Source organism: Armigeres subalbatus, chromosome 2, assembly GCF_024139115.2.
Source record: "Armigeres subalbatus isolate Guangzhou_Male chromosome 2, GZ_Asu_2, whole genome shotgun sequence".
Taxonomy (NCBI): domain Eukaryota; kingdom Metazoa; phylum Arthropoda; class Insecta; order Diptera; family Culicidae; genus Armigeres; species Armigeres subalbatus.
Window position 1 is genome coordinate 5284891 of NC_085140.1, and position 25580 is coordinate 5310470.

Below are 25580 nucleotides of genomic sequence, written 5' to 3' on the forward strand. Positions count from 1 at the left end.
GCAGATGGTGCAGATTGATTCGGTAAGTAATTAATTTGTTATTTGATTTCTACTTATTACAATTCATGTTTATGTTTCTATTTCAGTTCAATATGATGACTCCGGCCGGAACATGCCGCCCACCAAAATTTATGTTTTAATTTTCAGGACTTACTGGTAACTTGCTCAGATTATGGATGGACTGGACAATCTCGCCGGTTGATGTTTTTATGGTTGCTAATCTGGGGTTTCCGTCAGGTGCTTGATGCAGACGAAGAATTCTTCCGATGATCCACTGATTTATTGGTAATTTCGAATGTTTCACCAGCACCAGATCATTTTCGTGCACCAGGTTGGTCATTCGATGCCATTTGCCTTTTATTTGAAGCTCTGGGATGTATTCCTTGCTCCAGCGATCCCAGAAATGTTGACGCAGATCGTGAATGTAGCGAAATCTTACATCGTACGGTTCGTCGGAGCTTGGTTGGTAATCTTGATCGTTGATTGCTGTTATGGGTCTCCCAATCAAGAAATGTCCCGGAGTAAGTGGTTGCAAATCGTTTGGGTCGTTTGAAGCTGAAATGGAACGTGAATTGAGAATTCCCTCAATCTCAGTGAGCAACGTAGCAAACTCTTCGAATGTGAGACGAGCATTTCGTGACACGATGTTGAGATGATGTTTTTCTGATTTCACTGCTGCTTCCTATAGTCTTCCCATATGCGGCGAGCCAGGTGGGTTGAAGTGCCATTGCGTTCCACCCGTTGATAGCAAATTTGCCACCCGATTGTTGTGTTCGGATGAATTTATCTTCCGATACCAGTTGCGCATTTCGTTGACAGCGCCAGTGAAATTGGTGCCATTGTCACTGTACATGTGTCCGCAATGCCCTCTTCTAGCTAGAAATCGCCGCATAGCTGCTAAGAAAGCCCTGGTGGAGAGTTTTGAAACCGCTTCAATGTGGACTGCCTTAGTTACAAAGCATACAAAGATGGCAATGTAGCCTTTCGTTGTTGGTGAGCCTCTACATCTTCTCTCAACTAACGTGATTGGTCCCGCATAGTCCACTCCACAGTGGTAGAATGGTGGTGCTTGAGTTAGCCGTTGTTGTGGAAGTTGTCCCATGATCTGCTGTAGCATTCCACGATTTGGATTGTTCCTGTGACATGGGATGCACCTCCAAACTGTATTCCTCGCCAACTTTCTGCCTTGTGGAACCCAGTATAAAGACCTGACGGAAGCAAGTAACGAGGTTGGTCCTAAATGATGGTTGCGGATGTGTTCATGTTGGAATATTAAGGTTGCTAGTCTGCTTTCCGCCGGGATGATTAATGGATGTTTCGCATTATGTTCCAAATCAGATCTGGCGAGTCGGCCGCCCACCCTGAGGAGAGAGCTTTCGATAAATGGACTTAAAGCAAGAATCTTGCTTCGGTGTGGTAATTGTAGTCCCTTTTCCAGTGCCGTTATTTCTGCAGCATAGGCTTGGTGCTGCGTATACCGGACTAAGAGATTTCGCGCTGATAATACTTCTGCTACTGATAGAGGCCCAGTAATCCGTTGACTGCGTTCGAGTTGACAGTTTTCTCCGAATCGGATTATCCACGCTGTCACCCGGATTAGCTTGTAGTATGACGAAAATCGGTTAGCCAAATCCTCGATCACGTCACTGGTCGTCATAATATATGCGAGGATCGGCTGCTGACGTCGAACTTCGTTGTCAACAATTTCTCGTTCCTTTGCGGTAATATTCGGCAAGATTAGAGTGTCGGTGATAACCTTCCAGTCTGGTCCATGCCACCAAAGTTTAGACGTTGCTAGTACGCATGGTGCTACTCCGTGCGTGAGAAGATCGGCTGGGTTCACCTTTGTTGGTACATGTCTCCAATCCGATGCTGGGATGACGGAGTTGATTGCAGCTACCCGGTTGGCTACAAATATTTTCCACCGAGCGGGGTCGCCGGCGATCCATGCTAGTGTGGTTGTTGAGTCGCTATGCCCTATTGTTCGATGGATTGGAATTCGAAGTGATGCTTTCATGGCCTTGACTAATTCAGCCAACAACGCTGCTGCACAAAGCTCCAATCGAGGAAGAGACGGCTTGTTTATTGGTGCCACCCGAGACTTCGAGCCGAGCAGACACGAGCTGTAGTTGCCGTTCACGTCAATGGCAATGAGATAGACAGCTGCACCGTAGACTTCAAGCGAAGCATCGCAGCAGCCATGAAGCTGATACTGCACTGGATCGCTGATGCCGATGCAGCGACGAGGTATCCTGATTCGCCAGACGTCTTGTAGGTGCATTAAATACGTTCGCCACCGGTGGTTGAACTGGTTCGGCAACGGCTCCGACCAATCGACTTGGATCTTCCACAGTTCCTGCATCAGCATTTTTGCTATGACGACTACAGGACCAATCAGTCCAAGTGGGTCGAAAATTTTGGCAATAGTGGAGAGTACCTCACGTTTTGTGAAATACTCCTTGATGGGGTCGCACGCTGCCTTAAAAGTGAGGAGATCTTCCCGATACTGCCACTGAATGCCAAGGGTCTTGATGGTGTCTTGACAGTCGACTGTGTGGACAGGATTCACTGCCTGGTCTTCTGGAGGTATCTCTGCCAGCACTTCCTTGTCGTTGGAAGCCCATTTTCGGATGACAAAACCTCCTCGTTGCAGCATGGCGGAAACTTGACGGCGCTTCTCGATCGCTTCTTCGCGAGTGGCAGCACCGGATAGTAGATCGTCGACGTAAAAGTCTTCAATCGCATCCTTTGCTAGCGGAAACTCGTGACCTTCATCCTCTGCTAGCTGGTTCAATGTTCTGGTGGCTAGATACGGCGCACAAGACATGCCAAATGTAACGGTGTTGATTCCGTATTCAGCCAGCGGTTGTCCTGGCTCCTGCCACAGCATTCGGATGAGCTTGCTGTCGTCTTCGGTTACACGTATCTGCAGATACATCTTTCAATGTCTCCCGTAATCACAACGGCGTGCAAACGGAAGTTGATGAGCAGGTTGTAAAGCGTGTCCTGCACGATGGGACCGGTTGCCAACAAATCGTTGAGTGACAGGCCGTTTGATGATTTTGTGCAGCGTTGACCACTACACGAAGCTTCGTTGTGCTGCTGTCTGCTTTGGTGACTCCGTGGTGTGCCACACAGATGATCTTCGGATGATCTGGATCCGGGGGAATCCTTGAGATGTGGTTGGCTGCCAAGAAAGCTTCCATGTACTTATGGTAAAGACCGTATTTCTCCGGATCTCTTTGTAGCTGCCTTTGCATCGCAGTGAATTGGGCGAATACAGCGTATCCGGTTTCTGATTGCCGCTGGGTTTAGTACGAAGGGAAGCTTCACCACATAGCGTCCAGTTGCATCACGGACTGTAGTTTGGGTGTAGTGTTCCTCGCAAAACTTCTCCTCTTTCGTCAGGTGCTTGCTTGGTTTGAAATCTTCGATCTCCCAGAATTTTGCGACTAATTTGCTTAGCGATGGTTCTTCAGAGTCGATGCTGGACACAAAGCACATTGGTCCCTTCTGAGCGGAGATGGTTGACTCGAAGAATCCGGCTACCACCCAACCTAGGGCGGTCTCTTGAATGATTGGCTTGCTTGGTCCTAGTGACACGCGTTCCGATCGAAGCAGGTCGTAGAAAACGCTGGCTCCAATCAGCAAATCGATATCGCCGGGAATATTGAACCTTTCGTCCGCCAACGGTCTGCCAGGATGCAGTTCCCAGTCAGAAATGTCGGCAAATTGGTGCGGAATAGGATCCGCAATCTTGGATAAAACTGCACAGTCGATTCGGATGTTGTAGTCGGAAATTCGTGATTTCAGGTCTACCCTGACGGCTTCGGTAATCTTGGTCATTAATCCGGAAATTCCTTTAAGCGGCAAGTTTATTCTGTGTGTCTTCAACCCCAGCTTCTTCAAGAGATTTGCCGTGACGAAGTTTGCTTGCGACGCAGAATCTAATAGAGCACGGGCGGGGATCTGTTGACCATTTGCGTCGACAAGAACGACAACGGCGGTGGCGAGAAATACTGAGGTAAAACAATCGTTGTACGAGAGTTGACTGGTGACTCCGAATGAGAGCTGACTGCCCTGTGGCGGGATAGATACTAGCGGCGGTCCTTCATGGAGAAGAGTGTGATGTCGTTTCTTGCACTTACGGCAGTCTCCAGCAGTGCAGGAATTTTTGCCGTGGGACGCACAGAGGCAATTCTTGCACAGGCCTAGCTGGTTGACCAAACGAATCCGTTCAGCAACCGGGATTTCTTGGAAACGTTTGCAATAGTACAACCTGTGCGGGCCTTCGTTGCAGACGGAGCACTTTATTGGAGTCTTCGGTTCTTCGTGGGTGCTGACGAAGTTTGAACTCCGCGGTTGCGGCTTAGCGGAATGCTCCAGAGTTGGCTTTGAGGTCGGAGTTTGAGCCGTTTCCAACGAATAGGTTCGTTGCTCGAGAAACTCCAGAAATTCCTCCAGCTTAGGAGGCGTCTGCTTTGAAGCGATCTTATCCGACCACTGCTGTCGGGTTTCGGAATCTACCTTAGCCAAGAGAAGGTAAATTAACCAGCAGTCTCGATCTTCACGTTCAATCGCTTGCAATGCCCGCTTGACGTCGTCGGCCGTTTCGTGAAGTTTGCGTAGGCTGTTCACCGAAGGAATAACGGTGCTCGGAATTTCGCAGAACCGTTGAATATGATGATTAACGATCTGGTCTTTCCGATCGAAGCGCTTTTCAGAATGTCCAAGGCTCCGGCGTAGGCATTATCTTCGACCTTGATGTACTTCAAGAGGGCGGCTGCTCTTCCCGTAGTGTACGTTTTCAGGTAGAACAGCCTTTGTGCGTTCGTCAGTCGCGGATTGTTGTGCACGGAGCTGACGAACAGGTCGTAGAAGGAATTCCACTCTCCGTAGTCTCCCGAAAAGGTAGGGAGGATTCCCTTCGGAAGCTGTAGCTCGGGCGTAGCATTCGATTCCGGGCTGGCAACCGAATTTGAAACTCCTGGCGATGATCCCGACAGATTGTCTCGATTAGCGGTCACTCGTATAAACTGCGTGATGGTGGCTTTTAGCGAGATATACCGCTTTTCGAGCTCGGCTTCAGAATCCAGGTGGTTTTCGATGGCCTCGGCATCCTCACAGAGGCCGATAATGGAAATTTGCAGGTCTCGAAAGTCTTGCCAAAGAAGATGCAAGTTATCGAGCTCAGCGTTGAGTTCGTCGATGGAAACCGTGTCCGTTTTGAGCTTGCTCACTCGTGTCGTGGACCGCTTCAACTTTCCTTCCACTGCGGAGCGTCGCAGCACTAGCTGTTCCATGGTGAATGTCGAAGGCATCCTGTCTACAGCGCCAAATGTTTTCGCGTCGACCTAATTTTCAACGATGAAAGTTTTAGGTCCCGGGTCGTTAAGGGTTAATTTCGCGTATCACCTTTCGCACTACTTTTCGTCACTGGTACTGGCAACGGTTTACTACCGGCAATGGTTCACGGCTGCAGAATCACGGTTTCGAATAAGAACACTGGAATAACGATTTGGATGGAGTATATTTCACTTTGATAACGATTTGATAACTGATTTTACATTGGCATCTGGGACAATATTTAGACCGTTTGCCTTCCGATGGACTCATATGGCATCATTTTGTCTCTATTGATTCTTTTCATTGCATGTCGTATTCAGTTTGAGGTGATTTTCAATATTGTTTTGTCCCTAAATTATTTGAATTTTTGTACATAAGGAACTATAAAGGTTGACGAGTCATCTTCTTAGGCGTACGATCTGTGTATATATTAACTCTTCTTTCTACATTCCTATCTCCGTTTCATTTCTTGCATGCAACTTTTGATTGTTCACAGCGGTACGCAATAGTGTATAAGTGAGTGGTAACTCATAACTGACTACTACTACTGTACGTGTATGTCTAACGAGATCAAAACAAAATGCTGCAGATGGTGCAGATTGATTCGGTAAGTAATTAATTTGTTATTTGATTTCTACTTATTACAATTCATGTTTATGTTTCTATTTCAGTTCAATATGATGACTCCGGCCGGAACAGAGGGGGTTTCGAAAAACACAGAAAAAATGCTTACATAATTAGTGTACGGCCCCCACAACAGTGCCCGTGCAGAACGAATAAAATTTAATACTCCGCCCAAAATAACGTGCAGTAATTCCAATCAATCATAAATTTATCGAAGAATGTTCCCTGATTGCCCCCAATATAGGTTATACGCATGAAGAAAATTCCGTATTTCTCTTATAAATAAAGTATTGCAGTTAAAAAACGTCCACCAGGCAATTGCTACAAACGGTGTACCAGTCATAATCCACTGAAGTCGATATTTACCCGAACGATTGTACTGCGCAAGTCAAAACCGCGCAAATCACAAAAAACCCGTAAAAACGACAAAATCCCTGTTTCGTTTACACGTATCCTCCAATTTTTTTAAACCGCGTGAACAAATAAATCCAAAACCAACTTGGAAAGCGCGAAAATTCCACAACCTGCGTTAAAAGCGAGTAAACTTGCGTTGCGTTAAATGGCTCAGCTATTCGGCACTGGGCGATCCTTCTCTGTGCAAAATAAAAAAAGTTGAATAAATTTTCTTATTTCTCAACAGAAAATCTGTCAAGAGAACAAATAAATGATTAATTATAAAGTGCTCTTTTCGGAATGATATTTTAAATCTGTCCGCTGCTATTGCTGCTCTACGAGAAGACAACCAGAAGATGCGACATAACTTACTTTCGGGACCAATGTTGTGTCGTGCACAGAGCCGAAAGTGTATGCCTTGTCACACTTTTGTCGCAGATGTGTGCAGTACACGACATACAACAAAAGCAAATTGTCGCGATTGGAAAAAGTTGTCATCTGGTCGTGGGGATCCAGTCGTGCGACGGAAAACTGAAAGTTGACAAATTTGTTTTGACTGACCATGTTTTTATGTATCTTGTCAGGTGTCACTGACAAACGCGACAATTCCCAGGCCTGTCAGTGAGTGACTGACATGTCGCGTCTTTCTCTGGCACCCACGAATTTGTCCTTGTTCCAATCAGGCGTCGTGGAATATCGTAGAGGAGGCGATTATTTTTGCGGCTTTCCTACCATCGTTAACCGGGGAGTCCACCCGCGCCCGCTTTTCCCGTCTGCAGCCAATCACGTTTGATTTACTTCTCCAGAGCCACTTTTAGTTGGCAGGACTAGTATTTGGCTCCTCTGGAAATGGATCACCTGAAAATGGAGACGGTGCCTTCTTGAGTCCGTAATAAACGCAGCGATGACATCGCGTTTGACTATCATCTTTTAATTGGTATTTCCTGAATTCAGCGGCGGGAAAATTCACTCGTCGATTCACCATAGACCGACTAGAAGATCCAGCTTTGAAGAGATCGTTCGTTGAAGAATATGGAACTCAGGTAGCGGATGTTCTGGAAGGCGGCATCGTAGAATAAAAGTGGGCGCAGAAGAATACTTTTATCGAAAACGGCGAGATTCACTTGGATGAGCTGCGCACTCAGCGAATAGAATGAATTACTGATGTAACCCGACTTGAAATTGAGAAGCGTATAGAATCAAAGGCTGAGGTATGGGAACAATGAGCGGAATAGATTACGAGTCCCGTCTACGGTATGTATCTCTTTTAGTGGGAGTCGGGCGTTGCTGCAGACAGGATAAATTGGCGTGGGTGGACATCCTGACCGATGAAGAAAAGATGGCTACCAAAACCGAAGATTATCGCCTCAATAACTAACTGACTTGGAAAGCTGAAATGTTGGTTCGATCACTTCGAACAGCTTCTTCAAGTCTCAGTCAGCGTTCTTCAAAAAGTAGCTATCCGAAGCAGAAAATCGAAAGCGTCCAGAAGGCGTCGGCAGTCGGCGGAGGTTACCCTATGCTGTCTGTTTTGTCTGTCTGAAGCACAAGAATATGTTTGGCGCCCAGGGATGCAAGGGATTTTCAAATAGGGTCAGAGCTTTGTCTGTCCTCATTCGGGTAGTCGCTGATGTGAGGCAAAGATGCATTTCATCTGCATTGTTACTTCTCAGCGTAATCGAAAAGATCTTGGTGGTCGCGATTGAGCATGTGCCATACCTTGAGCTGCTTTGGCAGTTTATTGTTGTGGTACATCTAGTCGACTCTTATTTAATGAACAGAACACGAAACGATATATTAGTACTGCGATGCTTAACGAGCTGACCGTATGCATCTTTGTGGCGGGCCCACCATCAACGCCTGCACGACCAAGTGGTTGAGTGTCAACGGGAAAATCCCCTCAAACTTTGCAGTAGCCGGACGATTGGAGGACCTCAATATCTTGACAGCCTGATATAACCAGATGACGAAATTGGGATTGACATGGAACCATAAGTCAGAAAGCTAAGGGGCTCGCGAGTTTTCGAAATATTTGAAGACCCAACCGTATTGATCTACGCACCAAAATTCGAATGTACTACTCTATAGTGAAGCTAACACAGATGATAATTAGGAAAGCTTTGATCACCGCGTGACTTTATCGAAATTAATTTATTGGCTTTTTTCGGGGAAATCGAAGTGTGCCGTGCCCCAATGCAGATGCATTTTTTCCGCGTCAAAAAATTTTCAGTTTCCTTCAGCGAAAAATCAAAGTTTCGGCTGATGACGTTGTAGTCGATCTTGATTGAACCGATTGAGATTTTGCAGTTTCGTTTTGAAAAATGTGAACAATGTGTCGGGGTGTTGCAGTTTTCCTTGTATTGCCGTGATTCTTCATTTTGTTGTTTCCGTATTACTTTTTTCCCGACGAGCAATGTGGATTTATAATTGTGGATGGTCGTGTCGAAAAAAACACCTAGTTCTGCCATATCGGTGAGCAATTCGGCAAGTCCTTAGTGCCGGGAAAATGTGAAGACAAGTGAGAGGGGCCGAACGAGAAAAATAATGGTTCAGTTGCTCCTGCGTGTACTTTTGAAATCAGCACTGTTTTGAAGCTCCAGTAACTCTGAAGACTCCAAGTTGATGTTGCACATTCGGTGTGTGCAGTTGGTCCTCAACTGGTTGCATGAAGGCAACAATTTTCGCTGGGCATCGGGTTATATTTGGTGAGATCAAACCAATGTTATTCTATTTCATATTAGAGACAATAGTATCTTTTCTTCCCATTTTCATTCCATTTGATTCCACAACGTGTCTCGTGTCTCGGTGTCTCGTGCTTGACTTTTTGTTTTAATTCATTTTCAATCATGTTTTTCATATCACTCATATCACAAGTAAGTTTTCATATCACTCATTTGGTTATCGAGAATGTACATAAATGTATTCGGTTTCTATAGAGCCAACATCATCACGATAAACTTTCCTTATTATAAATAGGCCTGAAATCAGTTCAGATATTACTTGCATCAGTGTTGCTGTGAATACGGTATCACCAGATATATTATACATATATCATACTACTTATTATATCTATTGCTCTTATTATTATTAATACTATATTAAATGCATCACTGTGTCCTATATACAATACCACCGGAGTTCGTTTTTTTTTCTATGTAGTGGTGGTTTGTCACTATCCTTTCTAGCATTCATTATTGAAATTACAATTTTTTATTTTGACAGAGATCATGGTGAATGCTCTAAACAAATGTCATAGCTCATAGGTATAAGGCAATCCATAAGACAACTGCGATCAGCTGACGATTTTTGTTTACCTGGATTTTTTGTCAAATTCTGATCGGACTGACAGAACAATCCAAAGGAAATTGTTAAGCGCGATTTACACCAGAAGCGAGTTCCGTTCAACTGCATACACAATTTGTTTTGATTTCGATTGTCAGTCCCATCGCTGAATGTCCTCATGGATAGCCTAATTGGGTTGCTTAGGGGTATATATGTTTTTACATATTCTGAATATGCATAAAAAACTGAGCCTAACCCCAATTTTTCAGAATTTTTGGAGCCTCGGAACTATTTTTAATTTGCATTTTAAATTTATATGGGACTAAAAATTTGTTCTTATGCTGCATGGGCTAACTGTCATTCTATGAATGTTAGTGTCATTCTATCGATTGAAATGGCTTATTGTTTGCTGTATAAAAATGTAAATAAAAGGTTTACAAAAAAAAATAAAAATATGTTGGAGATCAGAAAAGCATGCTCTTTATGTTAAACTATAAAAAACCTCATATTTTTCTTTGCTAAACAACCCAATTGGCCATATTTCAGTAGAGGCAAGGTTCTCCTATCTTTAAAGGTTTAGAATTTTTATATTTTTTTCCATGGATGTTCTTTGTCTAATGTTGGACATCCTCGAAGCATTATGGAGTTCAGTGCATATTTTCTCGTATTTCGGACAGCGGTGATTCTCCAGTAAGCAGAGCGATCGGCCGGTCGTCGAAATTTAGTTTTGCTTTGTGCGGAAAGCAAAACGATCGGCTGGTCATCGAAATTTTGTTCTGCATTGTGTGGGTGAGTAACTTACAGAAAGTTATTGTACAGATTGTTATTGTTTTAAATCAAACTACACGCTATACACGACAGACCGTTTACCAAGACGAACCCTGCCACACTCCCTACCCCATATATCCAACATCCCAGTGATTTCTCTTGGAAGTGCAGATGACTCGTCGGCTTCTATCAAAGCGAGTATCACGTCAACAATTTCCTACCTATTCCTTAATTGACCTGCATTCGGACACGGCCGGCGCTGGTATTGCTTATTTTTGGGTCACCAGTTCTCACACATTGAGGATGATGTTAGTCCCAAACTTCATCTGTTGGTTCTCTGTGTAATTACAGCTGACCTGGCAATAACGGAGTAGCAACCGTGGGCGGTCAATCATGTTCATGCTCATTAATTTATTGGCTTTTTTCGGTGATAATTATACTACTCAAAGCGAAAGGGAGTAGATGAAAGTAATGAAGATACAGATTCGATTGACACTGCAAGCGAGCGGCAAGTGTGAAATGAATAGAAACTGAGGATTAGCAGAGGGCCATATTAATATTATAAGATTCAATTTGGGCGAAGTATGAGCTTGCGAGAATTATGGGTGAAGAGATTTAGGGCGCTCTTGTATGAATCTCTGAAAATATGCCACAAATCAATAGAACTGTTTACGCTTGCCGCAGGTTGAAATCGCTGTTATTTTGCCTGTTTTGGTACAGTGATCACCACGTCACTATCCAAGCCGTTCCTGGGTGGACGTTAGGCAGAATAACAACGATTTCAACAATGCTTATTCTCTAATATGGCCCTCTGCTAATCTTCAGTTTCTATTCTTTTCACACTTGCCGCTCGCTTGCGGTGTCAATCGAATCTGTATCTTCATTACTTTTATCTACTCCCTTTCGCTTTAAGTAGTATAATTTTTCCCGAAAAAAGCCAATATTTTAATTTCGATAACACAGATGATGTCTAAAATTTATAATTCGAACGGCCTTACAGTGCCGAAAAGTCATCAAATACCGATAACAACAGATGTTCGAAAACGTGGATGGAAATGGGTCGGCCATACATATATGTCAAGGGAGCTTAGACGGAATCTGTAAGGATAGGATATAGAATATTTATGCCGATAGATATATATGCTATATATTATGTGAGGGAATATTTAAGACTTTTTTAACCCTTTAAGGGCCATCGTTAACCCTTCAAAAAATGTCAAAAACGAAAAAAAAAATTTTTTTTTCAATTTTTTGGGGCATTTTTTTTGTTTGTTTCCAGCATGCATAAAATAGCAAACAACCATATTTCTAGTAATAATGTCGCTAATTTTCTAATCGTTACGAGGTGTAGAGAATAAAAACCACAATTTTCAAGAAAACTTTGATTGCAGCGTTCTCGTAAAAGCGCAAATGTGCTCAAGCAAATCACTTACTAAAAGGTAGTACCAGGGTTATATTTCAATCCCCCATGTACAGATGAGGGGACATTTGGGGACATAAGGTTTGCGGGACCATTTTATTGCGAAGAATTATGATAATTATGCGTGCAAAACAAACCAAACTATCAAAAAGCTAAGGTTTTAAGCTTTGAAATGGTATATAAAACTTGATATTTGGAGAAAATTTGACTTCATACATTTCAAAGTAAGGAACGATTTTTTATTTTTATCATTTTTTTTCACTTCGCCTGCCCATATCTTTTGACAGAATAAACATAGCGCTTCAATACTTTCCGATTCTCTTATCTAGGATATATACTTTCATATGATATATAAATTAGACAAATTGGAGATAGTAAATTTTTCGATTAATGGCCACCCCTTTCCCCATAGTGCCATGGCTGCACGTAGCTAGCCCCGCAGTCTGCGGAGGGTCTGCAAATCATCTACCTAATCGATCCATCTTGCTCGCTGCGAACCGCGCCGTCGGATCATTGTCGAGACAATTTTCACCGGGTTATTGTCCGGGAATTTTTTTTGCGTTTATACCGTATGATACCCTTACTTTATACTGTGAAATTCATCACATTCTTAAAATGGAACCCTGCTAATTTCAATAGTGTGTATTTTAGCCGGACATTTTACTGATATGCTATGGAAGGTCCTATTCTGTTAATCGTATCAGAACTCATAAAATGTGTTTTTATAGACCATTTCAAATATAAATCACTCTATAGAATACAAATTGAAACACAATTCAATTGGAGTTTAGTGAAATTAATTTGGTCCAATTACCTTGCCGGCACCGATCCATTCATAATGCTGCCAAATTATCTCATAGTGTGATAAAACGATTACGAATCACGTTTTGATTTTCAGTTGATTTTCGCGTCTAAGCTGATAGAGCCATGTTTCAGCGACTCTTCGTTCGCACAATATTGTGCTTCATCATATCGGATTTAATTTGCCTAATAGCCGCCGATACAACAATTGTACCCTCTCCAATTTCCATAACCTTTAATGCTTCAACTGTTAGTCCATCTTCTGGTACTACTGCTGCGCCGGCCAACGTATGCTCTCAGCCCCCCGGTAGCGTAGATTTGAACAGTTGCTGCGATCTACCGATGCCCGTTCCGGTAGAAACTCTTAAAGTATGTCAAACATCTCAAGATGCTTGGTTGAAAGATAAGAAGAACGCCACTGTAAGTACCTACAGTTGATTCCTTAATCGAGTAATTGATTCCAATTGTTTCCTATTCAGTGTGGATCAATATGTCTACTCAACCATCTGGTCAACATTACTGAAGCGATTCAACTGGCTATGAGCAACCCACCGCAAACCCTAATTCAAAACCTAAATTCATATTTGAATGCGTTGTTCAAATGTTTCAAAAACGTAAAAACGGACGTTCGATTCGATCTAGCTACCAAATTGCTAACCGATGGAACGGCTTTCCACGATGTCCTTTGTGATGTGGGGTTAGTGAATATGGCTGAGTGTATCAACATGGAACTATTTTTGGTAAGTTAATTGAATTGATTCGAACTCAATGACCCTTTGTGATGACATTCTTTTATTACAGAATTGCACCACATTCAGTAAGAATGTACAATGCCAAAGTGTTCGGGACTTCTTGGAAACACCTTGCCGATTCAGCGAATTATAAAAGTAGAGATTGTTGATGAACTTATGAACTTGTTTAGCGACCGTTCTTCACAACTGTGAAAAATGAATGGTTACTATTGGTTGGAATGATTAAAGCTATTGAATATCACAAGCCGTAGATGGGTTTATACGAATCCATTTAATTCCATTACTTACTTGATTGTAACTTTAAAAACATGTTTTGACCGCAAAAGTGAAGGCGTCTTCTTTATCTCGATTGAAGCGAGTTCGCCCCGAATACCATTCGCCAAACTTTCATTACACTACTGTAGGGTAAACCCGTATAAAATACGCCACCACATTTGCTTAGTTTTCTTTTTATATATTGGCATTATTTCCCCAACTAGACATTGCCATAGCGTGTGCAACTCGTTGCAAAACTCGATTTTTCCAGCACTTTGAGTATTTATTCAACTTGGCAAACGTACAGGGGCAGCAGGGACTATGTCCAAGGGCTCGACGACTGCTCCCCATGGCCACTGCGAGTTAGGAGGCCTGCACATGAAGGTATATGGTGTCGTCTAGGATGCTCAAGTGGAGGCGGTAGAGGTACTTCTTCATACAACATGTATGTATATCGTCTCCAATTTAGCATCTTGTATTGCACTATGTATGATTTTATATTGACTAGGGAAGCGACCGTGTGCCGTTTAAAGCGCACAAGCCCAACACGAGTGCCAACCGGCACATCAGGATGAATAATACCAGTGAGAGCCTGATTACGGCAGACTGGTCACGACAAATGACACACGCGCTCGAAAGTAATGCAAAACAATCGACTTGTAAAATATAAACGTAAATTAACTAAATATGTCTGTCTGAACATTCCTATTTAACCTCAAATAGAGATCAAATATGGGTTGCTGATTGACATTAGCTTTCCGAAGGATGAAAAATTGGACAAATTAAGGCAATACCATACTGTTCAAAGCAAGTTTCGAGATGAATTTTGAACTTTTGAGCCTAATATTCCAGACGGACTGCGCCAATTGAATAGAGATCTATCTGCTTCTCACTGCTAGCGAGTCAATAGAGTTTTGTAGTTATATACGTGCGTTCGGGCGCAACTGATTTTGTTTACGCCAAACTAGTGGCCCATACAGCTTAGAGCGGGCGCTCGGGCGCTCGGGCGCTCGTACAGCGCTGCTGGTTTGGAAGTGCGTAGTCTGACTGGTTCATAATGAATAAAGGCGAAGTTGTAGAAGGATGGAGTGTTTATTCGGTGGTAGAAAGATTTTTTTGTGTAATTGTTGTGATGTTGGTCCGGAGTGAGTAAAAGACGATTTTCACATACATTTTATGGTCCTTCGAGCCGGATTCAACGGCATAGTGAATCAGTGCACAGTGAACAAATTTGTAAAGAAAATTCCAAAAGAAAATGGACAAGAACGCCGAAAGTGCCGTGGGAGCACGCCCACTGAGCCGAAAAAGTTGCTATGGACGTTATTTGCATATATGTGATTAAGTGAGAGAACTGAGAGGGAACCAAATTGTCGAACAAAACATTTGACGGTGTGTCGAGCAGTGCAACTTTTCGAATTAAAAGTTCTTCGAATTAGAGTTCTGTATCCACGGCAAAAAAAAGTTTTGAGTACGCAATCTTGCAACGCAAAATGGTGGCCGGGTTATCTACGAACATCGAGCAAATTGTACCGTCGAAGTAGAAACCAAGATCAATATATTGGTTCAGTATCAGCAGCAGTAGCGGTAGGTGGTCCCAGCAGCAAGGCGATATCACACCCACCCGGGTCTTTGGTCTCTGGTCACAGATAAGTACCTTGCTTCCAATTAAACTAACGTGTATTTTACAAATCTAATGGAGTTGGTATTGCAGATGACTTGAACGGACGCTGACGACGCTGGAACTGACCGAATCCCGACGGAGTGGAATCTGTCCACACACGAAGAAAATACATGAGCATGGGAAGGGTGGCGAAACAAACACCAAAGAAAAGAAGAAGAAGGATGACAAAACAATCATCGAAGAAAAGAAACTGAAGGGTGACGAAACAAGCACCGAAGAAAAGCATAAGGGTGATGAAACAAACACCGAAAAAAGAAACAGAAGGGTGGCGAAACAAACACCGAAGGAAGAAAAAGGGTGACGAAACAATCACCGAAGGAAAGAAGCTGAAGGGTGACGAAACAGAGTAGAACGGTAGTGAAAGAAACGCCGAAAATGGAAGCAGAAGGGTGGCGAAACAAACACCGAAGCAGAGTACAGGAAGGTTGGCGTAAAAAACACCGAAAAGAAGAAACTGAAAGGCTGAAGGGTGGCGAAACAAACATCGAAGCAGAGGCAGACATGGTGGTCAGGCATGAATGACACTGGAGAAAAGGCAGAAATCGTAGCACATGTGAAAAAGAGGCAAATCAAACGATGAAAAAGATGCAGACAAGATAGAAGATATTCAACGAAGAAGCGTTAGGTGACTTAATTAGTAAAAAGGTAAACAATGAAGAAATCAGGCAACAAGAAAAAACATTAGGGAGCGTCCACAAATTACGCAACGTTCAGAAGGGGGAGAGGGAGTTGAGCAAACTGTGACGATCCATACAAAAATTTTAGGTGTGTCATACAAAAAGTGTGACATAGGGGGGAGGGGGGTTGAAAATGCCCAATTTTTGCGTTACGTAATTAATGGATCTTCCCTTATTCAAAATTGGCGAAAAAGAAGTGCTAGTTGAGATCGATAAAGGGGCATTGAAAAAGCAAAGTAGATAGGCAAAAAGGTTACACCATAATCACTTTTGAATAGTAGAACAGAAAGAAACAAGTTTCAAATAACATGCTAGCGTTTAATAAACTGAGAAGGCTATCATTTGTATAGAGACAAAACAAAAAAAAACAAGTCCTAGCGATACATTCAAAGTAATACAGTTCGAAATTCAGGCGAAATTCATGTTCAATGCAAGTTTCGAGATTAATTTTGAGCCAGCCTAATATTCCAGACGGACTGCGCCAATTGAATAAAGATCTATCTGCTTCTCACTGCTAGCGAATCAATAGAGTTTTGTAGGTATGTGCGTTCGGGCGCAGCTGATTTTGTTTACGCCGAACTAGTGGCCCAAATATTAGCAGCGATGGACAAGCTGTAGAGTCGCCTACACTAGATGAGGTTAAAAAAGCTGTTAAAGAGCTGAAAAACAATAAGGCTGCGGCGAAGGACCAGCTCCTGGCTGAACTTCTCAAACATGGCAGTGAGCAGCTTTAAGTTCTGAACCATATTATGTCGAAAATATGGTAAGACGAGGAAATGCCTGCTAGTTGGTTGGACGGCCTCTCTTTAAGAAAGGGCACAGACTGGAGTGCGCCAATTACCGAGGAGTTACCCTCCTTAATTCGGCGTACAAAATTATGTCCCGTATTCTGTTCAACAGATTGAGACCGCTTGAAGAGTCCTTCGTCGGCGAATACCAAGCAGGTTTTCGTGAGGGCCGATCAACTACGGATCAAATGTTTACCCTGAGACAAATTCTTGATAAATTCCGGGAGTACAACATGCAGACACATCATCTGTTTATTGATTTCAAGGTGGCGTACGATTCAGTGAAACAGATTGAATTATGGCAAATTATGCTTGAACATGATTTTCCGGCGAAACTGATACGGCTGATTCGTATAACGTTGGACGGATTGAAATCAAGAGTAAGGGTTGCGGATGAAATATCGACGTCATTTGTTACTTCAGATGGATTAAAACAGGGTGATGCACTCTCGAATCTACTGTTCTATATGGCGCTCGAGGGACCGATTAGCAGAGCTGGTGTGCAAAGAAGTGGTACCATTATCACAAGATCGCATATGCTTCTGGGATTTGCGGACGATATCGATATTATCGCGCTGTATTCTGATTCTTCCGGTGGCTTTATACGGCCATGAAACATGGACGTTAAAGGAGGCTGATCGGAGAGCTTTCGGAGTGTTTGAGTGTAAGGTGCTGCGGACATTACTCGGCGGTAAACAGGAGAACGGTATCTGGAGGCGCCGCATAAATCACGAAATGTACCAGGTGTAAAAAGGGCTGGATATTATTAAGCTTATTCAACATGGCAGACTACGGTGGGCTGGTCACGTTGTTCGTATGCCGGAAGAACGTCAAGCGAAGATAATATTTAGTAGAGAGCCTGGAAGAGGCCGCAGGCTTCGTGGAAGGCCGCGTACACGATGGCTTTTTGCAGTTGAAGAGGACCTGAGGACGCTCAATGTTCAGGGCGACTGGAAGCGATTGTCCCAGGATCGAGTCCAGTGGAGAAGGATACTCCATTCGGCGTAGGTTCATCGAAGAGCTGTAGCCCATCAAGTATCAAGTAAGTGGGCCATACAGTTGAAAGCGTAGACTGACCGGTTCATAATGAATAAAGGCGATTCGTTGTAGAAGGATGAAGTGTTTTTTCGGTGGTAAAAAGAAGTTCCTGTGTAATTTTTGTGATGTTGTTCCGGAGTGAGTAGAAGACGGAGATTTTCTCATACACATACTTTTAAGGACAAGCCTCCTGGAATACTAAATACTTCGAACAAGCGAACAGTATAGTACCTTCAGCGCGTACACGTCAAGAAACTCGGATGCGTTGCGACGAATAAAGCCGAGTACAGCGAAAGTCTTTGCGATTGTCGAGGTAATATTCTCGTTGAAGTTTAGCTTGCTGTCCATTATTACGCCAAGGCCTTTGATGGATGATACTCGTTCCAGTGTTGCATCGTTTCCAGCGTATTCAAATTTAAGCTGCGTTCTACTCCTGGTAAAGCTTATAATGTTGCACTTCATTGCGTTCATTTCCATCCTGTTCGAAATACACCAATTAGCTATGGCATCGATGTCTTGCTGTAGAGCAGCACAGTCAATCAGTGTACTGACTACACGGTAGATTTTCAAGTCATCGGCGTACATTAGGTGATGACAGCACAGACGGTAACTCAGGTCGTTAACAAACAGTATGAACATCAGAGGCTCAAGGTGACTTCCTTGTAGAACACCGGACGGTGTGGCGAAGCGGTTTTACTCAGTGGACATGAGTTTCACGTAGGCAGATCTTCCAAATAAATAGGAGCGCAACCAGTTGAGAAGCCATGCTGGAAACCCTAACCGTTCGAGCTTTCTTATTGTTAAATCGTGAGGCACTTTGTCAAAAGCTTTGGAGAAATTCACGTAAACACTGTTGACCTGGCAAAGGTTGTTCAAGCAGGAGATGAGCGTGCTAGCATATTCCATTAAGGTAGTAGTGGTCGAACGGTTTTTTTTTACAAATCCGTGGTGATATTGCGAAGTTATAGGTTTCGCAGCGGAGTACATCATATCGTGGATCAAAAGCTCAAACACTTTGGCAAGGCAACACAGAATGGAAATGGGACGATAGTTTTCGACGTGACGAATGTTTCCGGCTTTGTGTATAGGAGTAACTGCTCCTAGCTTCCACACATCCGGAAAAACTGATTCCGCCAACGAGAGATTGTATAACAAGCATACCGGAGCTCCGAGAAAATCTGCACATCGTTGAATGAATACGGGAGGCAGTTTGTCCGATCCCGGACCTTTGGAAGCATCGACAGAGTTCAATGATCTGACAACGTCTGCTACGGTGAATGATGGGCATGTAAGGTTAATATCGTAGGATGGAAGCATGTTTAATTGATCCGGATGAATTCGTGGAGTGCGAACCCTTGAAAACGCAAGTGAAATTAGTTTTGGATTCCGGGAGGCTTGTACTTAAATGTATGGTATATAAAGAAATACTACATGTTATGAAAAAATCGAGTTTTGCAACGATTTATACACATTATGTTCTGCAATTACGATAAGTGGACTTCAAAAATGAAGACCAGACCGGGACCAAAATGGCTCTGTTTGATTTAGGGGAAAATGTACAGATCTCGCGCTAAGTTTCATAGGGGCGTAACTGTATTGATCGATTTCTCTTCGTCGATGTTTTCTTTTTATTATTGCGCTAGTTTGTCGATGAGTTAATGATTTGGTGTGGTAAAGGATGATTGTATCTTGCATCTTGCTTTTGAAACAAATGAGTTATTGACAAAATATGAAATCGATTAGGAGAAATCGATCAATACAGTTACGCCCCTATCAAACAAAGCGCAAAATTTACAAAACTTGCTACATTTCAATGATTTCATTTCAATGATCTCTTACTCACATTGACAAGGTTTTGGTGACTATCTAACGTATTTTAAATCTATACATATATTATATATTTTCTGGTTTGTTGATTTTTATCGGTGATTAAAATACACAATTTCCGTTTTTTAATAACTTTTCGGCTTACTCCATTCAGCCATTATCAGATATTGAAAAACATACACTTGCCACCAGTGTGGTTTAATAACCCACCAAACAAAAAAAAGTATTTTAAATCTGTTTTAAAAATGGGCCAGGGGCAAAGCGTCCGAATGGTGGTGTACAATGAACTAATTGAATTGATATGGAAAAGTGGACCATTCTTTCTCTCAAACATGAATCGTACTTGATTTGGACTCCGTTCTTATTTATTTATCAAAAAATATAAAACTACTGTTACTATATGTAAAATGTCGTCTTATTGTGGAGGAGGTCCCTTAAATAAAGTCATCAGGGGGCATCCTTTTTGCAAGTGCGCTTTCATTTGATCGCATTGGGCATTAGCAGTCCAGGATGCAGCAGGGCAGTTCTAAAAACGTTTAAATCAGCGAATGATTGTCCTGAAAGTTTAGATTACCGCCAGTCACTTACCAAGAACATAGTCGACGGTAGACATTCCATAAAGCTGCCCGCAATCACGCTGCAGCCTAGACTATCCTTCTGAGTTCCGATCGAAGATACTTTCTGATAGCACGTGTCGACTGCCTTCTTGGTAGTTGCTTGCCAGTCGGATGATGATCCCGCCAGAGCAACCAGGTTACTCGTGGCTGTGTCTTTATTGATCACTCCGCCGGTCATAATGCCTTGCTTTTCAAGCATGCACTCGGCCATACACTGTGGAACAGGAAACAGTCAGTAGCGTTAGGAATCAGTTCAACGAAATAACACTTTTTAAAGATACATTTTGGCCTAGTGGTGCACTGCCCGGAGTTGGTGGGCTACTGGGCCTTGGGAACTTCTGCATACAAGCGGCGAACTGATCCCGCGGAGGCATCATGTCCGGTGATTTGCAACAATCCTTCGGGTCTTTATCATTGGGTCGTGTGAAGCACTCCTGGCTGATTTGTTGTTGACCATGCACCTGAATGATAAGGCGGTCGAAATACAAATTCTATAGATCACATTTATCAATGGATTATTGAAAATGTTTACCGCGGTAATTATAACGATCATAGTTGCACATGCTATGCTGAGCTTCATATTGCCGAGAGGTTCTTCAATTATTGTCTACAGTGAATCAAAGGTAAGAACAGTTCTACGATCAGCTGAGTGCATTGCAGCTGCTTTTAAACTAACGTTCGGTTTCAAAGTCACTGACCGTGAAATTGGGTCTTGGGCAGAGAAAAACATAACTACGTATAACGGATTATCGTTCATTGTCAACTGTTTGGTTAGTTAATATTGTTAATGGATTTTGCAAGTTTTTCTCTACAGTATCTTTAAATGCGTAGCACTCAAATATGCATGTACGTTCATTACAATCTACGACGGAAAAGGGCCTTCCGATGCTTAGCGGTAAGATGCGCTGAAGGTAGAACACCACAACGTACCTCGGTCTGATCTAAACATTTTTGGGCGCACAAGTCTTTCAACTACTTTAGGTATGTCGTGTTACCAACATGATCGCTTGGTCAGCATTGAAGCTTGCAAAAGCAGTTAACTGTGCCTTATCATGATTATTGAGCGGCGAGATGACAATACTCCATTGAGGAATGCAAAGCCAGTAAAAAGATAAACAGAGATCGAATACCAGTGATATCGTCTACAATTCACGTCACGTCAGTCGACACTTCATTTGAAGAACATTAAGTGGTTTCAAATAAATAAGTGATAATAAATAAATGAAGCCTCAATCAATTTGGACCAACTTTGCAAAAAATATTTAATATTGAAGCTGTGTTGTTTTAAGAATGGGGAGGAGAAGAAGATAAATCAATAAGTTCAATATTCACAAATTTCCAGAATTCCACCGAATTCATGGATTTAAATTGCTGATCACAGAACAGGTTAAATGAGAAAATAATATTATGTGAGTTGAGGAGCTTATCTCTATACGGTGGGGTTTGATGGTACGTTCTGTAACTTTTGGAAAAGTCGCGAGTAAGTATCTAAAAGCAAGTGCTGCTAAGACAGGCTTGTGTCAGTTGAGGACGCAAACACATTTCCATTTTAAGGGTGACCCAGATAAATTTGACACGATTAATAATCTACTGGCAAGATATGAGGTATACACAAATAAAAATATGCTGTGATTTTAAATGTATTCTCATGCACATAACTATTTGGAGCATGCAAATAAACGTAACATTCAATTGATCTCGTTATTCCTTTTGATTTAAAATAATTTAAACGGCGCTTGCTTGTAAAATTCAATCTTATTTAATTGAGTATCGAATGGTAATTTGTTTGATGGGATAAGCTGCAATTTTACAGGTTGTTGAATTTTCAAAATTATTTGCTGTATATGCAATGGTATCTCATATGATATGTATGGCACCCTAAAATTGTTGCCACTTGTTCCTTTTGCATAAGTGAGGCGCTTATTATTTACCATCAAACAATTTCCATCTAGTCCTGACTTTTCATGAGCAGGATGACCCTAAAATTCGTAGTTGCTACTCCGTTATTCACCAGAACGATCGAAGTTGCACAACGAACCAAAATATGGAGCCTGGGATTGGATTCTCATCACCAATGTGCACAATGCGAAAATTATATATGGTCTTTATGATTAACAGGGGAAGAAAGGGACGTTTGTGTGCCATCTGTTGTTATAGACCGATCATACCTCTGAATCACCACAATTGTCACCGGAGTTGGATTTTGTTGGAGAGGACTGGTAAGGATAAAAGTGGCATAGATCTGGCTTTACAGTTGATTCAAAAGTATAAGAATGCTAATGTCGTTACTGTTCGCGTGACTAACATGTAGGTTACTTTGACCTGGCAGCCAGTACCGGTACTACAAGTGTCAAACCGATGTTGGTGATGAAATAAAACATGCACTACAACATGATGCATGAATTGTGGCCAATTGAAGCTTGTTGAAGCATAATTTGGTAAAATAATATTTAATTGACTAGGGGCTGTTCACAAACCACGTAGACCGAAATTTCACTTTTTCAACCCCGCCCCCCCGTACCCCCTAGTAGACTTTCGTAGACTTTTCCGAAACCCTTCCCCCTCTACCTTGAAGTCTACGTAGACTTTTCCAAATTTTACAAAACATCATATGTGATTGGCAAAATATGGAAATCAATCACGTTTTAAGCAATTCAGCTATTCAATTCCATTTCATATAAACATTACAACGAAATTCGAAATTCGAACATGACATAATCAAACTGAACAAAATCCAACAAAACAAAAATCAAATTGAAACGAAATCAAATTTAATCCAAAACTCCTGAAATCAAATCTCAAAGCCAATTAATTTAATTACTGTTAAATTTAATTCCTCCTAGAGGTGTGCGCCACCAATCGCCGACACTTTTGCATCGGCACGCCACTGATCAAATCTATCACGCATCTGACCTATAATTCTTAACGCTAGTTAAAAATTATGAAAACCGAAGAATTTTCAGAATTTTGAAAATTTGCGAGTTGAATTTACGAATAATCAAAAGAACTCTCGGTGATAACTCCGATGCTTTTCTTGAAAATTCCATGCAATATCCCGATGGATAATCATATGTTGAAATTCCAAGATTTTTCTTCTAAATTCCAAAAGTTTCCCCATTAAAATACCCCGGGTAATTTTCCGTGAACATTTAGAATTATTTCCCGAGGTAATTTTAAATTTAAACGGACAATCCGAAATATTTCCCGTGGGAATTTAGAAGGGTTTCCTACGATATTTTTTTATTTCTCTTGCAAATTTGGAGCAATTTCTTGAGGGAATTAAAATAAATCTTATGGGCATTCCATAGAAATTTCTGAATAATTTTCGATGGAAATTTTCAATTGAAATTTTTGTGAACTTATATTAATCGATTATGGGTTTGATCCCACTTGCCTAAAAATTCGAATAAATTTTCATGAAAATTAAAAAGGCGTTTAACAAAAATTGCAAATATTTTTTTTGTGGAAACTTAAACTGATTTGGTGGGAAAATCAAATAATTTCTTGTGGAAGTTTTCAACAATTTATTTAGAAATTCCGAAAATTTTCCATCGATAATTCCACAGAATTTGCATTAGAACTGCCGAAGAGGGCATTTCGAATAATTTTGCTTATAAGGAGTGGGACCATTTGGGCAGCACCCCCTATTCCCGTCCGCAACGTTAATAACCTGACCGCGTTCCAACCAAATGGCTTGATTGTTTGCACATCACTAGATATCGACCGAAACTAACCATGTACTAAAAACCAAGTAATTCGGTTGTAATGCGCTCAAGTAATGAACGTTGCTGACGGGAATAGGGGGTGCTGCTCAAATGGTTCTCTACCCTATGTCCAAAGAATTCCTTGCGAAAATTCTGAAGAATTTCCGAAATTAAGAAAAAAAATCGGGGCTTCCCAGAAAATCTCCAGTGAATATTCTGAAGGGTTTCTCGCAGAAATTTCGGAGAATTCCATTTACAAATTCCAAAAAATATCTTTTGGACAATCCAAAGACTTTTTCTTGGATATTCCAAAATGCTTCCTTTGTAAATTCAAAGTTGAAGTACGACATAATTTCCATAGTTTTCTAGTAGAATCTGCACTAAACCAAGATTTTGAAAAAAAATCGAAAGTTTTTATTGAATACTTTGGAGACTTTTCCTGCTCAACACAGAAGAATTTTGATAGTTTTAAGCTGTAGTTCAGACTTTTACTTCAGTGAAATTCATAACACTTTTGCTTGAGCTTGAGCTTGATTGACTGCTCGTAGTTGCTACTCCATTATGACCAGATCAGCTGTTCTTGCACAGGGAACCAACAGATGTTTGCTTGGGACTAGCACACATCTTCAATGTACAAGTACTGGTGATCTCATTTGTTAGGTCATACTGGCGCCTGCCACGTCAGAATGCAAGTCAATGTAGGGAAGGCGGAGGAAATGATGATGCAATCACTCGCCCACTGCAAGCCGTATATACCTCTGCACTTGCCACGAGTTCATGCGGAATTTGTTGGAATTTTTGGATTAGGTTGGAGAGGCAGAGGTCCGTCTTGGTTAACGAGCTGCCAATGTGGTAGATAGGAGAAGGTAACTGATGAAATTTCTAATTGGATGTAGGGAAACGAGCTCTATAGTTCATTTTCAATTCTAGCAGATTACTGTTAGATCACTCAAGTTTTTTTTCAATTTATTTTTTTTTTTTCAATTTATTATTACATTTTGTTATACAATACATAGATTTTCAGTCACGGTCCCTACTGAACGATTGTTCTTTAGAAGGGCCGATGAGAATGGTAAGCAATGGAACTAGCTAATATAATAGTTATAACATTTCTAATAATATAAACATTTAAATGGAGTTGTTGAACGAAAGTTGAAGGTATAGGAATAGTAATGGAAACGGTTTGGAAGTCCATTTCCAGTTCTAGCGATTGCTAGAACATGAGAAATATAGAGAAAGATACAAAGTAGGAGAATGGAACGGACCTGGGATTGAACCCATGACCTCCTGCGTATGAGACAGAAGCAGTAGCCATATGACTACCAAGCCCGCTACACTTTTATGAAGAAACTCAAGAGATTATTTCGGTAAAGCAAAAAAAACAACGGAAAATCCTAAAAAAATCAAACTAATGAACTTCGCACAAAGCTGCTGTATAAATCGTTTTCAAAAAAAAACGATTTATATAAAAGTCTACGTAGACTTTTGTAATACCCCTCCGTTTCCCTTCGTAGACTATCGTATAAAGTCCATAGACTTTTTCGAAACCCCTCCCCCCCCCTCAAGAGTCTACGTGGTTTATGGACAGCCCCCTACGGCGCCACTAG

The 25580-nt window shown here is 41.8% G+C and overlaps 3 protein-coding genes across 3 annotated transcripts in view; 1 reads left to right on the top strand and 2 right to left on the bottom strand.

Annotated features, from left to right (window-relative positions):
- The window catches only part of LOC134213966 (uncharacterized), a 408814-nt gene that overhangs the window by 2111 nt on the left and 381123 nt on the right, over positions 1–25580 (bottom strand). The window lies entirely within an intron of this gene.
- On the top strand, positions 12759–13690 carry LOC134213958 (uncharacterized). The gene is made up of 3 exons (XM_062693410.1): positions 12759–13054; positions 13114–13374; positions 13436–13690. Exons 1-3 carry the CDS (start codon positions 12761–12763, stop codon positions 13517–13519), a joined length of 639 nt encoding a protein of 212 aa, XP_062549394.1. The 5' UTR covers positions 12759–12760; the 3' UTR covers positions 13520–13690.
- Positions 19993–20892, bottom strand: LOC134213959 (general odorant-binding protein 66-like). The gene is made up of 4 exons (XM_062693411.1): positions 20802–20892; positions 20551–20730; positions 20241–20483; positions 19993–20178 (listed from the first exon to the last, which is right to left on the bottom strand). Exons 1-4 carry the CDS (start codon positions 20847–20849, stop codon positions 20068–20070), a joined length of 582 nt encoding a protein of 193 aa, XP_062549395.1. The 5' UTR covers positions 20850–20892; the 3' UTR covers positions 19993–20067.

Excerpts from the sequence above, each read along its gene's own strand:
- LOC134213958 (XM_062693410.1), top strand. The coding sequence starts at position 12,761 with ATGTTTCAGCGACTCTTCGTTCGCACAATATTGTGCTTCATCATATCG. Across the intron at positions 13,055-13,113 it reads AAGATAAGAAGAACGCCACT|TGTGGATCAATATGTCTACT; the intron begins GTAAGTACCTAC and ends TTTCCTATTCAG. Across the intron at positions 13,375-13,435 it reads TCAACATGGAACTATTTTTG|AATTGCACCACATTCAGTAA; the intron begins GTAAGTTAATTG and ends CTTTTATTACAG.
- LOC134213959 (XM_062693411.1), bottom strand. The coding sequence starts at position 20,849 with ATGAAGCTCAGCATAGCATGTGCAACTATGATCGTTATAATTACCGCG. Across the intron at positions 20,731-20,801 it reads TGATCGTTATAATTACCGCG|GTGCATGGTCAACAACAAAT; the intron begins GTAAACATTTTC and ends CTTATCATTCAG. Across the intron at positions 20,484-20,550 it reads GTGCACCACTAGGCCAAAAT|TGTATGGCCGAGTGCATGCT; the intron begins GTATCTTTAAAA and ends CCTGTTCCACAG.